Below are 15,462 nucleotides of genomic sequence, written 5' to 3'. Positions count from 1 at the left end.
AAGACTATCCTTCATGCATCCTTCCACCTGAAGACAAAGGGAGAACCACCCTTCGAAACATTGTGTCTTAATTTTTGATTGTAACAACCAGCAATGGAAAAAGTCCAAACCCCTCACCTAAACATTAACGATCCACCATTGCTTTCCAACCCCTCATTTATCATTCGTAACAGTTAAAAAAGATCAATCAACTCAAAATATGAAGGTATAATATCACACCATTTCCACTAAATTTCTAATAATAAAAGATGGGAGTGTCTCAATGTACAAAAAAATATAATTCCTGGGTATCCAGGGAAAAGTGCAGTTGCATCCTTTGAATTACACACAGGGCATGACTGTTTGTCAAAAGCTTGAACAAAATTGGAATTATTTCTTCACCACTTTGTCCATTGTGCAGTTTTCAGGAAGAAATGGATCAGAATCATCTTCACTCACATTCAGTCCTTCCCTTTAAACCCACTGTATGTGTGAGAAATATTGGACAGAAAGAGAGTGAATGGCTTTACTGCCAAGAACTCAGCATTAGTTAACAACATCATGTCATAGCAAATTTTTGTGAGTGTCACGAAGATTATTTTGCTAATGGCTCTTTATTATGTTGGGCATGAAGAATGCAATTTTTTTTAATGCCATCTTTTAACATTTACATTCCACACACAATTTCTACTAAAGGCAAGCGTCTTATCTTTTGTTATGATAATTGTCATTTCCAAATTCCATAAGTGTTCTCTTGGTTCAAGTAGATTCATTATTTATTTTTCTGTCCTAACTAGTATTCAAAATTGATATTATCGTTATTTTAAAGCCACACTTTAATTATAACCAATATTACTATTCTCGTAAACAATGTTGTCAATTCTCCTGTTTCAAACGATGTTATGGAAAGTTATAATACAGTAATAATAATAATAATAATAATAATAATAATAATAATAATAAATTGTATCATTAACACATATACTTGTACTTTTAGTGAATGCCACAAATCATTTACTTTCATCACTTCAAACACTAAAATAGAATATAAAGCAAAATTAGCATATTTGAGTGGCTATGCTAGCAACTGCTGCAAATGTTTCAATAAAACTAATTCAGAAAGTTGCAGCTGCAAGCCTGAGAACCCTGTTCACGCATCCCTACTTGTATGTTGTATGCAGCATGAACAATATGAGATCAGCAGGTTCAGTAGCCACTACTTTCTGAGTTGCACTGTTCTTCATACATCACAGTATGCGAATTGCGACGGATTTTGCACTGCAGCATTGCAAAAATAGCCATGTGTAATTGTACCTTAAGTTTCACAACACTGCACTGCCAATATTATTCGGCTTTGATAATGTGGCATTGCTGCATTCTCATTTACTGATTTATCATTCAGTACCTATTACAGTTTCAAATAAGGATACCTCTGAAGATTCCACAAGAGCTGTTACATTAATTACAATAATAGTGGACATAATTATCATTATGTAGCGGGGGCATTGAGAACAAGCCCATAAGTCTTTACAAGCTGTGAGACAGTTCAAGAACACCATACTTATCACAAATGTTGTGGATCACAAGAAAACCTGCCAGAAGGCCAGAATTATCTCTACACCACTGAGGAGCTCATCTGCAATTCACTCAAGAGCATGAACATTGGACTGAAGAGCAGTGAAGCCTTTCTTCATTTTCTGGACGAATCAAGATTCAATCTCAGGTCTCCAGATGGTGGGAAAAAGGGTGTGGAGAAGACCAAAGGAGCATTATTGTGCCTGTTTCTTTTTGTCGATGTTGGCATATGGAGCTGAGCTGACATTGAGGCGATGACATGGGAAAGTTTGTAAGTCATAAAAATGAAATTGTATAGGTGAGGCAAAAAACAGTTTTTAAAACACTAGAAAGTATATTTTATTACAAAATATATATTATTTTTTAGAGAACATCAGAAAACTTATCTGATTACAAAAAAAAAAAAAAAAAAAGCTATATTATTGTTGAAAGAACACCACCTAGCAGATTTTATCTAACAAAACTTTATTCTTCTTGTACGAAAGCAATTATTAAAAATCTAAGTAAAACAATTTTATGAGTTTAACAAAAATAATTTATGCCAATTCTTATTTTGCAAGCACAAATTTTCCGATAAAATTCATGGTACTTCTTGTCCAGAAATCCCAGCATGTCTAATAGGTTTAATAGGTTTTTTCTCTTGGGTTCACTTAAGACTGGCCTCTCTGTAATAGATTGTAATGAGTGCATATTTGCTATGGCCTGGAAATATTGCCCTCTTTTAAAGATGATGAACTCTTTCCATGGTTCATTCTCCTTTAATGACTGTCTTGTCTTTATTAATGGGAAGTCGGCTTTTGAAATACTTAGCCAGGAGAGAGTGCTATATAGTCTGTGTCAAATGAATATTCACTTCAAGATTAATGCATAGTTGCTGCTTTGGTTCAGTCAAAAGATGTTTACAGGAAGAGAGTTCCAGCAAACATAGTGCTATACCCATGAATGAAAACACTAACCTATATATTTTTTACTAAGTAAGTTATGTCTGCATAGAATAGATTAATCCCCAGTACAATATAACTGTTCTTGAAGAAATACACCCATTATGAATACATTGACCTGTAATGTTTCAAATAATATCTGTGCACAAAATAATTTAGCCCTCTGTGTAATTCAACCGTTTTTTCAAAAATGAGAAATAGTCACATTATGAAGACAATGACCCCCTATGTTTAATAAACACTTCCACAAAATAAATTAACTTCCAGTACAATAGTCATTCTTTAAAAATCAGAAATACAGGGTGGAAGTAAAATAGCTTTGCAGATTTCCAGAGTGAATAGCTCATGTTCTATGTAACACAAAACTATATTATATTGGTATAAAGTTCAGTTTTTTTTTTCCAGATTTTTTTTTTCTTCCACCCAAATGTTTAACAATTTCTTATTTGGTAACTATTGCGAATAGGATCGAGATTTTTGTTCATATTACTAGGAAATCTAATACTTACAGCTTTTAAGGAAACCGGAGGTTCATTGCCGCCCTCAAAATAATATGCCCGCCATTGGTCCCTATCCTGTGCAAGATTAATTCAGTCTCTATCATCATATCCCAACTCCCTCAAATCCATTTTAATATTATCTTCCCATGTATGTCTCGGCCTCCCCAAAGGTCTTTCTCCCTCCGGTCTTCCAACTAACACTCTATATGCATTTCTGGATTTGCCCATACATGCTACATGCCCTGCCCATCTCAAACGTCTGGATTTAATGTTCCTAATTATGTCAGGTGAAGAATACAATGCATGCCGTTCTACATTGTGTAACGTTCTCCATTCTCCTGTAACTTCATCCCTCTTAGCCCCAAATATTTTCCTAAGAACCTTATTCTCAAACACCTGTAATCTCTGTTCCTCTCAAAGTGAGAGTCCAAGTTTCACAATCATACAGAACAACTGGTAATATAACTGTTTTATAAATTCTAACTTTCAGATTTTTTGACAGCTGACTAGATGACAAAAGCTTCTCAACCGAATAATAACAGGCATTTCCCATATTTATTCTGCATTTAATTTCCTCCCGAGTGTCATTTATATTTTTACTGTTGCTCCAAGATATTTGAATTTTTCCACCTCTTCGAAGGATAAATCTCCAATTCTTACATTTCCATTTTGTACAATATTCTGATCACAAGACATAATTATATACTTTGTCTTTTCGGGATTTACTTCCAAACCTATCTCGTTACTTGTTTCAAGTAAAATTTCCGTGTTTTCCCTAATCATTTGTGAATTTTCTCCTACCATATTCACGTCATCTGCATAGACAAGAAGCTGATGTAACCCGTTGAATTCTAAACCCTGTCTGTTATCCTAAACTTTCCTAATGGCATATTCTAGAGCAAAGTTAAAAAGTAAAGGTGATAGCACATCCCCTCCTTTAGCCAGCAGTGAATTGGAAAAGCATCAGATAGAAAGTGGCCTATACAGACTCTGCTGTAAGTTTCACTGAAACATATTTTAATTAATCGAACTGGTTTCTTGGGAATACCAAATTCAATAAGAATATTATATAAAACTTCTCTCTTAACAGAGTCATATGCAGGAAATCTAATAAAGAATAATTTATCCCTCTGGCGAATTTCAATAGCATGCACGGTTTTCGTGTAAATTTAATTTAAAAAACCTCTAAATTTAAGCCATTGTAAGATGTGAGCAAGTGACAACGTTTTGGCAGAGAGCAGCTCACCTACAAGACACACCAAGTTCATTGACCTCTTACATATGTATCACAAGTAGTGTGTGTTAGCGGCGATGCTGGACTGCTGAAACTTCAAACTTCCTTAATTTTATAATTAACCATGGATTTAATCACAAAACGTAATATAGACTTTCTATTCATTTACATGTACCCTATTGTCCCTTTCAATCTGCAAAGTTATTTCACTTCCACTTTGTATAATGTTTTCGAGATATTGGTCTATAACATTCACGAACCATTCTTTGAACGGTTCTGAATTCATTTCTGAATGATAGTATTCATGTTTTTATCTTCAAATACCAATTTACTTTTGAGAACAAAAGGAATCCTGTCCGATACAGCATGGCATATAATAAGTCTCCCCTCTTTTCCAACAGGTATCCTCATTCCATCTGATGATTTAGAGTCTGCCAAATGTATTTCAACGAACAGTTTTTATTGACCCATGTTTCTTCATGCAAATGGGCCTAGTGTCCCCAGATGATCAGATGTTGTGCATTCTTTTCAAGATAGCAGTCCTTGCCTCTGCAATATCTTGCCTTTCCATTAAAAATCTTCTTCCATAGTTACATCTTCTGTATGTAAACCCCAGTTTTTTGTCATAAAATTCGTACTGTACAGCATAACATATCTTTATCGAATTCATTGAGCTCTGTCACATGATGTTTTCATTTGATTGTTTTCACAGGAGAAGAAAATTTCAGAAGAGGTTCTGTAGACTTTAGCACTTCCTTGTAAACCTTGTGTACAGTTCGTTTAGAAATTTCACACATTTTTGCAGTCAGATCTCGAGATTTTCTAAAATCAGTGATGGCAATTTTTTCGAGATGTTTCGCAAGATCTTTAAGAAACTTATACACATTGTAAACGGTCTTTATGCTGGACTTCGCAAATCAGATTCTCCTATTTGTTTGTCTTTTAAAATAGACTACTGTATATATAAGAGATGATTCGGCCTCACCCTCCATAATGTCAAAATAAGCAATAAACTAAATTATCTAACTAAAAATGGAAAATAATAAAAACAATTAATACAGTAGATCTGTGGCAGCTCGTGACATTTTAGCTAGGTAGGGCTGCACTAAAATTTTCAATATGCGACATTATTATGTCTTATGTACCAGTACCACAACAAAAAAAATTAATATTATATTAATACATTTCACCTGTATTGAAGCTGAAGCCATAATCAATCAATAATCCAGCCCTTTCTGGTTCTGCTGGTCCTGTTGTTGTTGTTGTTGTTGCTGTTGTCATTGATATTTATGTTTGTTTATAATTATTGAAACACTATACACTATAAAATTTAATTTAAAAATACTGTAATGGTTTGCATTATAAATTTTACTGGATTTAACATTTCACTGTTCGATTCACAATTTCATTTGAACACGAAGCCTAGTCTTCTTTCTTTGAGGCTAGAAATATATTAATTATTATTTCATTAAAATTAACAATATTTTGAATCATCACTTTTTCAACGCTTAACATTACCAAAGTAGCAATGTCTTGTGTAACTGTACTTTTTAGAAAAGTTTCACTCTTTTCAGTGTAGAAAAACACCTCTTAGGTTGAGCAATAGTCATGGGAATTATTTTGAGGAGAGTGAACACTTCTGTGCACGAATCACCGATTCCTGTATCCAAAATGATTTCATACATTTTCATAAGTCCAGAAATATTATGGAATTCTTGCCTCTCGCACAAAACAGATAATTCAGTTTTCAGACGTTCTTTACATAAGGAAGGATAAGTTTCAATGGTTTCAAGTTCAGCTGAAGAAAATTGTATGTAATTTATATTGTCTTTGAAAAGAGAGAAATTTAACAATTTTGCTGCCGACAAATGCTTATTCAAAGCAAATCTCTCTTTTACCTGACAAGAAATGATATCACACACCTCTTTCGCAGAGACAAGATTTTGGGACTTACTTTTCGTTTTCTTCATGGGAGGAGTTTCTTCTTGTTGACGAATAACAGAAGAAAGTTTGTTTCTTTCATGATTGCTTCAAGGAATTAATTTACTGTATTGTAGATACTAGTGAAATTTGCATTACGACACTGCAGCTGGTTATACAAAATATCCACATCAGGCATAATATGATGAAAAAATTTTAGCCAAAAGTTAAAGTTCTGACCATTCAACATACGCAAAATCCCTGTAGCTCCTTGTACAGTTGAATGGTTCCTTTCAATTTGAAGTTTCTCAAAGCATTCCATTAAACTATCCTTATTTTCAAAAACTGTATTAACTAAGCAGCTATGTAAATTCCATCGTGTGTTTGATCCTCCAGGTATTTGCCTATAAACACTATCCAGCAAAGCTAATCGTGAGGGCAACTATGAAAAAAAATGCAGGTATAGTGGCAAAACTACTGGGGGGGGGGGGGGGGGGACCGAGCTCGTGAATTCTGTGATGCTGCCTTTTCCATGATTAGATTCAGCTGATGTGCATAGCAATGCACAAAATATACATATTTATAGAATTATTTAATAAATGTTTGTATAATGCTTTCTCTCCACTCATTACGCCTGCTCCGTTGTAGGTCTGGACAATAAGTTTGTTTGTCATGGTCACCATTCAGAACTAAAATGCATTATACTAATAATTCAACATTTTGGGCTTTGGGTTAAACAAGCCACACAATCTTTCATGCACAGCACAGTCCAATTCATAATGAAAATCAATAACCTGTTGCGTATGACTTGATACATCAGCTGTATTGTCTGACGTGACTGATAAAAATTTAGACTGTTATGAATTGGGCTATGCTGTGCATGAAAGATTGTGTGGGTTGTTTAACCCAAAGCCCAAAATGCTGAAGTATTAGCATAATGCATTTTAGTTCTGAATGGCGACCGTGACAAGCTTATTGTCCAGACCTACAACGGAGCAGCTGCAATGAGTGGAGAGAAGGCAGGTGTAAAACCTGGCATTAGAAAACAACAACATTTTTCAGTTAAAAAAATGGCTTTTGACAGACTCATTTAACTTCCCAGCAAATTTCAATAATCCTCGAAACATGCCAGGATTCGATGACTGCAAGGTTTCGTCATGGCTACATAATGGAAGTTCAAATTCCACGCAAAATGTTATACAGTCTATAATTTTCTCATTAGTTTGTTTGTTTGTTGCCTGTAAGCGTCACTTAGCTGATTTGCAATGTCTACTTTTCCTAATACAGCCAAATCAATGACATACTTAATGTTTTTTGCAGAATCGTGTTTTTTAGCTTTATTGGCTAAATGTTTTAAATCATTTACCCCTGCTTTTGTTCAAGTCACATTGCCCCCGAACAATAAACACAGAAAGTAAAATAGCAGAATTACATTTTCTGGAGTAAGTCTGATTTCTGCTTGATAATGCTTGAGAAATAACTGAATCAGGAGTGTCATGACCTAAAGTCTTGATTTCACTCTTCTCTGCAAATGAGACCAATGAAAACCTGATATTTTGCAAATATTTAACAGTGTTCTTATTCACGTTCGTCTTAAAACTGAAACAGATTAAACAAGCACACTGCACAGTCTTAAAAACACAATAATATGACAGCACATTCACTGAAAAATGTGTTTTTATCACAATGAAAAGAACACAACACACTACGAAAAAAAGTGAAATCGTTATTGAGTTGTGTTGCATTATGATCTGCACTGTCTACAGTCCGAAACTGTTGCTATTCACAACATCAATACCCTCACCCCACCACTCTCAAACAGGAGTCAGCCTACAAGTACATCATGTGGGCACAGCCTGAGCCGCTATGTATAGCTTGACAAAAGTATCTAGGAGCAGTCTGCTACCTATAGCTTGACAAAAGTATCTACCGCCATTTTGCTGAAGACGAAGACAATAGAAATAAATAATATATTCAATACAGGCATATTTTCCAGGAATGGTTTACTATTAGGTACAGCTGCAGCCCAGCAGCCCTTATGGACGCACCAACACTGCAGTAGACACAAATTTAAAGAGCAATGACTGCATAAATAACACACTACTGCTTTCAATATGGCTATCTGTAAAAGACATGTTCTCCTTTATACACATACAGCACCACCACTTGACACACCTAGTAGTTGATACAGCGTCGTTAAATAACAAAGTAAAATAAAAAAAACCATTTGACACTGCGTGACCTATGCTGATTCAAGATGTGCATGGGCTGGGGTAGAGATAACACTCCCATTCACATCACTACATGAAGTTTTAAGGTTCACGGGGCAATGGCAGAAGATATTAAATTTGACATTTAGATGCATTTTCTGCTGATGCAGAGTATAATTTTGATAGGCAGAGTATAAATCTGTCACATTCCTTAGCGAAGTCACAAAAATCATCAGGGATCACTGTGATTATATCTGTACTCGCATTTACAAGTAGCCTGCACAAAGAAAATAACAAAATAAATGTAATAACTATTTACAAAAACGAAAAATGACTATGAACTTCATATTATCAAGATGACGATTAAACAAAAATGAAGACTAACCATTCTGAATGGAATAGATTTCAGAGACATTTAGGACACTTTAATCACTCTTTCAGACAGGCAATAGCAATAAAGCACACTGTTTACTGCCACACAGTGCAATAGATCAGGGTGCTGGCGAATGATGATTTACTATCTTCCCTAAGCCATACTTTGTGGACCTGACACACCTGCCATCTTACGCTGAGCACTGGAATGAATCGAGTACATCTACTGACCTGCCACTGCTTCCATGCCATTGACACGAGTGCTTACTATTTTTTCCATGACAAAACGAAAAATCGATATTTTTTGACTTAGTCTTTCCTGTATCAGTGCCTCAATTGAAAATGGAGCTCTGACAGCATACCGTTACACATGTCATCCCATACACCCCGATCACAAGAGCTTCACACTAATGTATGACAATGCTCGACCTCATGTTCCTCAGTGTGTGGAGAAGGCAGGAATGATGACTTTGATGTGGCCCATAGAGTCCTGATCTCAATCCCAACAAATATGTACAGGATATTCTTGATGTTGTATTCATCGACGAGTTATCCACATCCTGTGTGAACTTCAGGCAGCTTTTATTGTGGAATGGGGAGCAGTTCATCAAGTTGACATTCAATCACCAGAATTTCAAGCATGCTAACAGGATGCAAGCTGTTATTCGAGTCAGGGGTAATAACACATCTTATGGAATGTACAAAGATGTGTTGTGATTTTTTTTCTGGCAGAAATTTTCATATTTACTGTAGAAATTTATTAAAAAAAAAAAAAAAACTAGAACTTCAAAATAATAAAATTCCCTCAAAATCACAGGACCCTAATTCATTTTACCATTTCAAACTGAAACTTTAAAGGAAAAATAATCCTTTCCTTGGACTAAAGTTGCAGTGAATGTTGAATAAAATTAATGTTTCAGTATACTGTAAATAAAACTATTTTTTTTCATTAAGTTTACATTATTTAAAGAGTCTTAGTGTTACGGTTTTTGTGGCCAGCAGTGTAGTTATATACATACCAAACACAAATGTTTGCAGATGCACTAGTATTCTACGACTTTTCACGTTATAAATTGTATTGTTCACACAAGTAATTCAGTCTCTAATAGTTGACAAGTACTAACCCTATGCAAAAGAAGCTTTCATATAAAAACTACCAACATGTGCTGAAAACAGAAAGATGTGTATATGAGTATTTGCAGTTAAATGTCCTTAAATTTATTCTAAAGCTCTCACAAGTATGGGTTTCTCATTTCTCTTATGTACTGCCATGAACGAATGTAAAAATGCGCGTTTATCATATCAATTTACATTCTATTACAAAATTATTCAAACAGTTCCATTCAAACTTCATATTATAAGTGACATACCACAAAAGAAAACAAGGATACAGGCTGAGACAGTTATGGGAAGACACACAAGCATTATCTGTTGTGTTCTAATCACATATACTACAAAAATTTGTTAATTCTTTATCAACATTACCTGAGCTATCAGTTCCTCCTTCAGGACTTCCACTGGAATACATCGTGGCAAGCTTTCCATCCAGAATAAATCTGAACCATCCATTACTACCGTTAGAAAGCTCAAGGGCTGCTGCATCAGACCAGATATAGAGGCAGTCACGACCACGACATATGCACCAGTCCCGCCAGTGATATGCTTTACCAGGCAACATCTCCTTGGCATCATCCAGCAATGGTTCCTGTTCACTTTCCTCCTGAACAGAATGAGATATTTCCTGTCATCTCTCCTGTTTTTAAATATGTACTAATAAGGAAAATGTGCATATTTTTCAGTAACTATTTAAGATTTCTCTTGAGGACAAGACAGACTATGAGGTCTAATCCTTACTTGCACAAGGAATAAAAAATTTATAGAGTACATGAATAGAAAAATATGTATGTATGTATGTATGTATATATACACATATACACATTATATTATATTATATTATATTATATTATATTATATTATATTATATTAAATGACACAGTATTATAAACAGAAGTGTTCATGGTATTCAACACTGTTCCTTTTTTAAACAAGTCCTCCCAATATGAATAAGATAAACAACACTAACTTCACGCACACTTTCTCAGATTGTGTCAATTTCATCCCTATATATGAAGCAGAACTTTTATTATACCAGGTAGAGAGTAAGTGCAATAAAAATCACAATGCACTACTTACATTGTGTGTTAGACTAAAACATTTACTTTCAGACTTCATTACTGTATATGAAATTATCATCATACAACACATCTTAATCATTCAATTTTAGTCAACTACTTAACCTATAAACTGACACACAACTTTTTAAGAAAACGAGTTTATTTACAAATTTATTAAGCTACTTTTTTTGAATACTAAATACACTGGTTAAAAATAAGAATACCTTTTATATTTAAATTATGATATACCTAGTGACATAAACAATACTTAAACAGTTGTGAAATATTTTATACGTTTTGTAATACGAAACCTTATTTTAAAAGTAAAATGAAATATTTAATTTCTCAGTTAATTCGTTAATCAATGACACCATTGTAAATCAAACAAAAAAAATTAGATTACAATAATTAATTCAGTCCTGAACATTAGTCTAGCGAAATGGAGCTGATTAGAACAGTATTATGTAATGTTTTGTATCTCAAGAGAAAAATAGTAATTCTAACAGATTTCAAATGAGCAACTGACAGGATTACAAACTATAAAAACAAAACATCTCACAGAATCCAGGAAATCAGAAATCTAATTAAAACAGTAAAGGCAAGACATGGCCAAGTTATTCTTCAACGGATACCAGCACACGATGGAGTACAAGGGAATCAGCAGGCAGACCAACTTGCGAAGAAAGGCAAAACTAGTTGTGTGGAAATGGAATTGTAATTTCGTACCACGTGCCCTCCTTCAGTCGTGGAACAGTCGTGGAAAGATGGTAAGGGCCAAATGTCTCCTATGTGGGTACTTGGCCTGATACAATCTGTGAGCTTGTCTACTGTTCCCATTGGCTCATTCATATTCGAAAATCAGGTCTGCATATTCCGCTCTTGTGTACTCCTCCATTTCACTAGGACTAATCAAATGGACACTGCAACTTGTACACATACACTGTTGTCTTCAGCAGGGGCGGCCCGTCCTTGTGCTACAGCTCAATGATAATTTTTGCTCAAATAATGTATTTGTAATACCATAGTATTTGAACTGTCATTTGACAATTTCCCATGGTTATGTTCATGACGCGTTATAGTATGTTCGGTCTTCGCTCTTTGTGTCTCGGGGGGTTCGTTGTGCTACTCAGAACTCCAAATGAGAGAGTGTGGACAATTATGCGCATGTGCGAAGCCGAAATCACTGCTCTGATTGGCTATTTTTACGCGGGAAAGCATAACGAAAGAATTCTGAACTATTTACAATGTATTTGGTAATTCAAGTGTCCGACTGCTGCTGCCATCTATATCCTGAATCCTGAATCAGCCAGCAAGTGACGTAAAATGGAATCCCAGAAAATTGAAGCAAAGGAAGTATGTGACCGTATAATTCAGAAAGCTCTCCACCGTTTCCAGTCTTTAAGTTACCTAGACGCAACAAAACTGTTAAACGCCAAATTTTTTGACAATTTTTCGCGTAATTTTCCTGAACGCGAACTTGAAGTTGCTGTCAACAGCTATACTGTACTGAACAAAGGAGTGTTAAAGACACAACTTGGAGTTCTATACGGAAGACCCGACTTACGAAATATAGATGGAGTTGTTCAATTGTTACAATACATAATCAATTTACAGGATTCATTCTGTGAAGTAACGAAATTGTTAAATATTTTGGTTACAACACCAATGACCACTGCTGAACCAGAAAGATGTTTTTCTCGCTTGAAACGCATAAAAAGACCTTTTTAAAATGAACATTATGTCTCAGGATCATCTCATTGCTCTTGCCATACTGTCAGTAGAAAAGAGTATGATGTCCAAGATGGACACACCAGGGCAATTGGCAAGTTCTGCAGTAGGAAGGAAGATCGTACGACTTCATATTTCATTACTAGGTAAGTCTCAAATTAAGATAAATACATATAAGTGTATATAGTAGGCCGATATAGAGATTGCAGCATACTCATTATTTTGACCACCAGCTGCTACTGGTCTACAGATATGCATATCAGGACCAACCATGTCTGCTACACATTACGCTATCTGCATTGCTTTAGTGTAGTTTCCTGTCCCCACCCCTCAGACAGCGCACTGAATGGAATACTGTAAGTAGACAACTTAAACAACGTCAGATGAATACAGTATGTGTAAAATGTACAGATAAATACACATAAATAAGGTGTACAGAGGAATAAAATTATTTCATTTCCACACAACTATTTTTGCTTGTCACTTTCGACTGGGATTCCTTATCTCAAATCGATACATGTCCCCTTCCCCATCATCCCAGAAAGTTTGTAACACTATCCCGGAAACACTCTGTATATAGGTCCACGAACATCTCTATTGAGGACCTCCGAAAAATGCTCTTTCCATCTCTTAAGCTGTTCTTCCTGGGCTGTCAGCATTTCTTCTCTTATTTTTTCACGGGTTTAGTCTTGCTGAGGTCTTTTTAACAGCTTTTTCCTCATTAATGTTACACGGGTCTTTAACATCTCCCCTCTTCGATGTTCCTTCCACTTTCTATCCACTGCCTATGGTCTTTTCACACACTTCTCGTCACTCTCTTATCTGCCTCAGCATATTACAAGTCTTGAATTGCTATTTTCTGTTGTCTTGTTTTGCTCATACTAACCTTCGTCTCAATTTTGCTTCCTGACCTTTATCTCTTCACAGATATATCCTGACATCCACTCTTTCTTCACAGTTATAATACTCAAGTACATTTTTACTGACATGTTCTTTGTCCTCTTCTAGATCAGTCGTATTATTGGCTCTGGTATTTATATGACTAGCATCATCTTTTGATAGAATGCCACATTACACAATTCAGTCGAAATTCAGTTCCACTATGAAATAATCCATACATAACCCACATGGAAAAGAGTATGCATATTTTTTCAGTCCCTCTATTCTAGTCAATTTTTTATTGTCATTAAGAGCATTGTTTGTCTGATAATAAAAGTCAATGCATCATGTTCTCTAGCACATTCATTTGTCTTTGTGTTCACTTTAACACTTATATAAAAATACGTTGTTGTTTTCTAATGCCAGGCGTTTGACAATAAAGTCATTTGACCTCTTGCACTCCAATATTTTTCAAAGATATTATCATGACCAGCCACTGAAGCACAGATTTTGAGGTGTTCCGAATCCATTTCTTGGTTTGAGTTGCACAATGGGCAGTTAGGGGACTGATATATTCCAATTCTACGCAGGTGTTTGGCCAAACAATCATGGCCTGTTGCCAATCTAAATGCAGCTACACACGATTTTCGTGGTAAATCGGGAATCAACTGTGGATTATGATGCAGAGAGTTCCATTTTTTCCCTTGGGATTGTGTTATCAAATTTTGTTTGTTGAAGTCTAAGTATGTAGATTTAATAAATCTTTTCACTGAGTAATACGTAGATTTAGTAACAGGTCTGTAAGTAGCAGTGCTGCCCTTCTTTGCTAAACTAAAATATAAAACTTATATAAAAAATATCTTAAAATGATTACATTTTTAACACTTCGAACATTTTAATTTTAAGAAAGTTTTATATTTCTAGTACATTGTTCAGATAATAATAATAATAATAATAATAATAATAATAATAATAATAATAATAATAATAATAATAATAGTTTTTGTGTGTGTGTGTGTGTGTGTGTGTATATATATATATATATATATATATATATATATATATATATATATATTTGAAGTATGATTAGTGTAATATGTAGCTGGTAGACGATGTATCCAATGGAGGGGGAAAGGAACTGGCCACTCTACTCCATTATTTTCTGGCCTAGTTGCCTCATAAGTGGTGCCTTGTTGGTATCACTTCTGAGGTTCAGACCTGTCTTCGGACAGTTGACCAAACAATAACAATAATAATAATAATAATAATAATAATAATAATAATAATAATAATAATAATAATAATAATAATAAAAACTGACCATCTACAAACTGAATACTGATTTACAGACAACTAGAATGTACAATAGGTATTACAGAGTAAACACATTCTCATAATTTAAAATAATCTTACTTTTCAATTTCATATTGTATTAGTAATTAATAATATGTGATCATATGAGGAGACTAAGAGGAAGGCAGAACCACTATGAATAAATAAATTGTATAATTCAGACATTTTCAATGTTGACGATTTTATTAAGTAACTATTAGAAATAATGTTTATTTTTCTGGTGGTTTCTCAGAAAATTAAAACTTCTCTTATTTCAAATAAATTTTAATTTGGAGATGAAGTATGAGAGGAATGATTATATGTTAGCAAAATTAAATCAGTTAGAACAGAAAGGGTACATGTGACATTTTGGGTGAAATTGAGTTAACAATGAATCCTTTGTTCTTTGCGAGTAGATGCATCATTCTGTGCAGAAACAGTACATGTATAATGTTTCTAAAAGATTAATTTTGACTATCGTAATTCAGGATGAGTACAGAAAGGATACTTGTGTACTATATGCCCCCTTTCTGCACTGAATGAAGCTGTGATTAGCTTTCGTTAGTACTGACTGCATATAAGCAACTGCTATGACCAAAATATATCAATATTGGCATT

At 34.5% G+C, this 15,462-nt stretch overlaps 1 protein-coding gene across 19 annotated transcripts in view; it reads right to left on the bottom strand.

Moving 5' to 3' along the window:
• Ufd4 (ubiquitin fusion-degradation 4-like) overlaps window positions 1–15,462 on the bottom strand; it is a 465,356-nt gene that overhangs the window by 209,673 nt on the left and 240,221 nt on the right. For all 19 annotated transcript variants that reach the window (XM_069848281.1, XM_069848285.1, XM_069848292.1 and 16 more), the window contains one exon: window positions 10,217–10,451. In XM_069848281.1, coding sequence (XP_069704382.1) covers window positions 10,217–10,451 — 235 coding nt within the window. The remainder of the gene's footprint in view (window positions 1–10,216; window positions 10,452–15,462) is intronic.

This window comes from Periplaneta americana, chromosome 15 (genome assembly GCF_040183065.1).
Source record: "Periplaneta americana isolate PAMFEO1 chromosome 15, P.americana_PAMFEO1_priV1, whole genome shotgun sequence".
Lineage (NCBI taxonomy): Eukaryota > Metazoa > Arthropoda > Insecta > Blattodea > Blattidae > Periplaneta > Periplaneta americana.
This window is presented reverse-complemented; position numbering and strand designations above follow the sequence as displayed.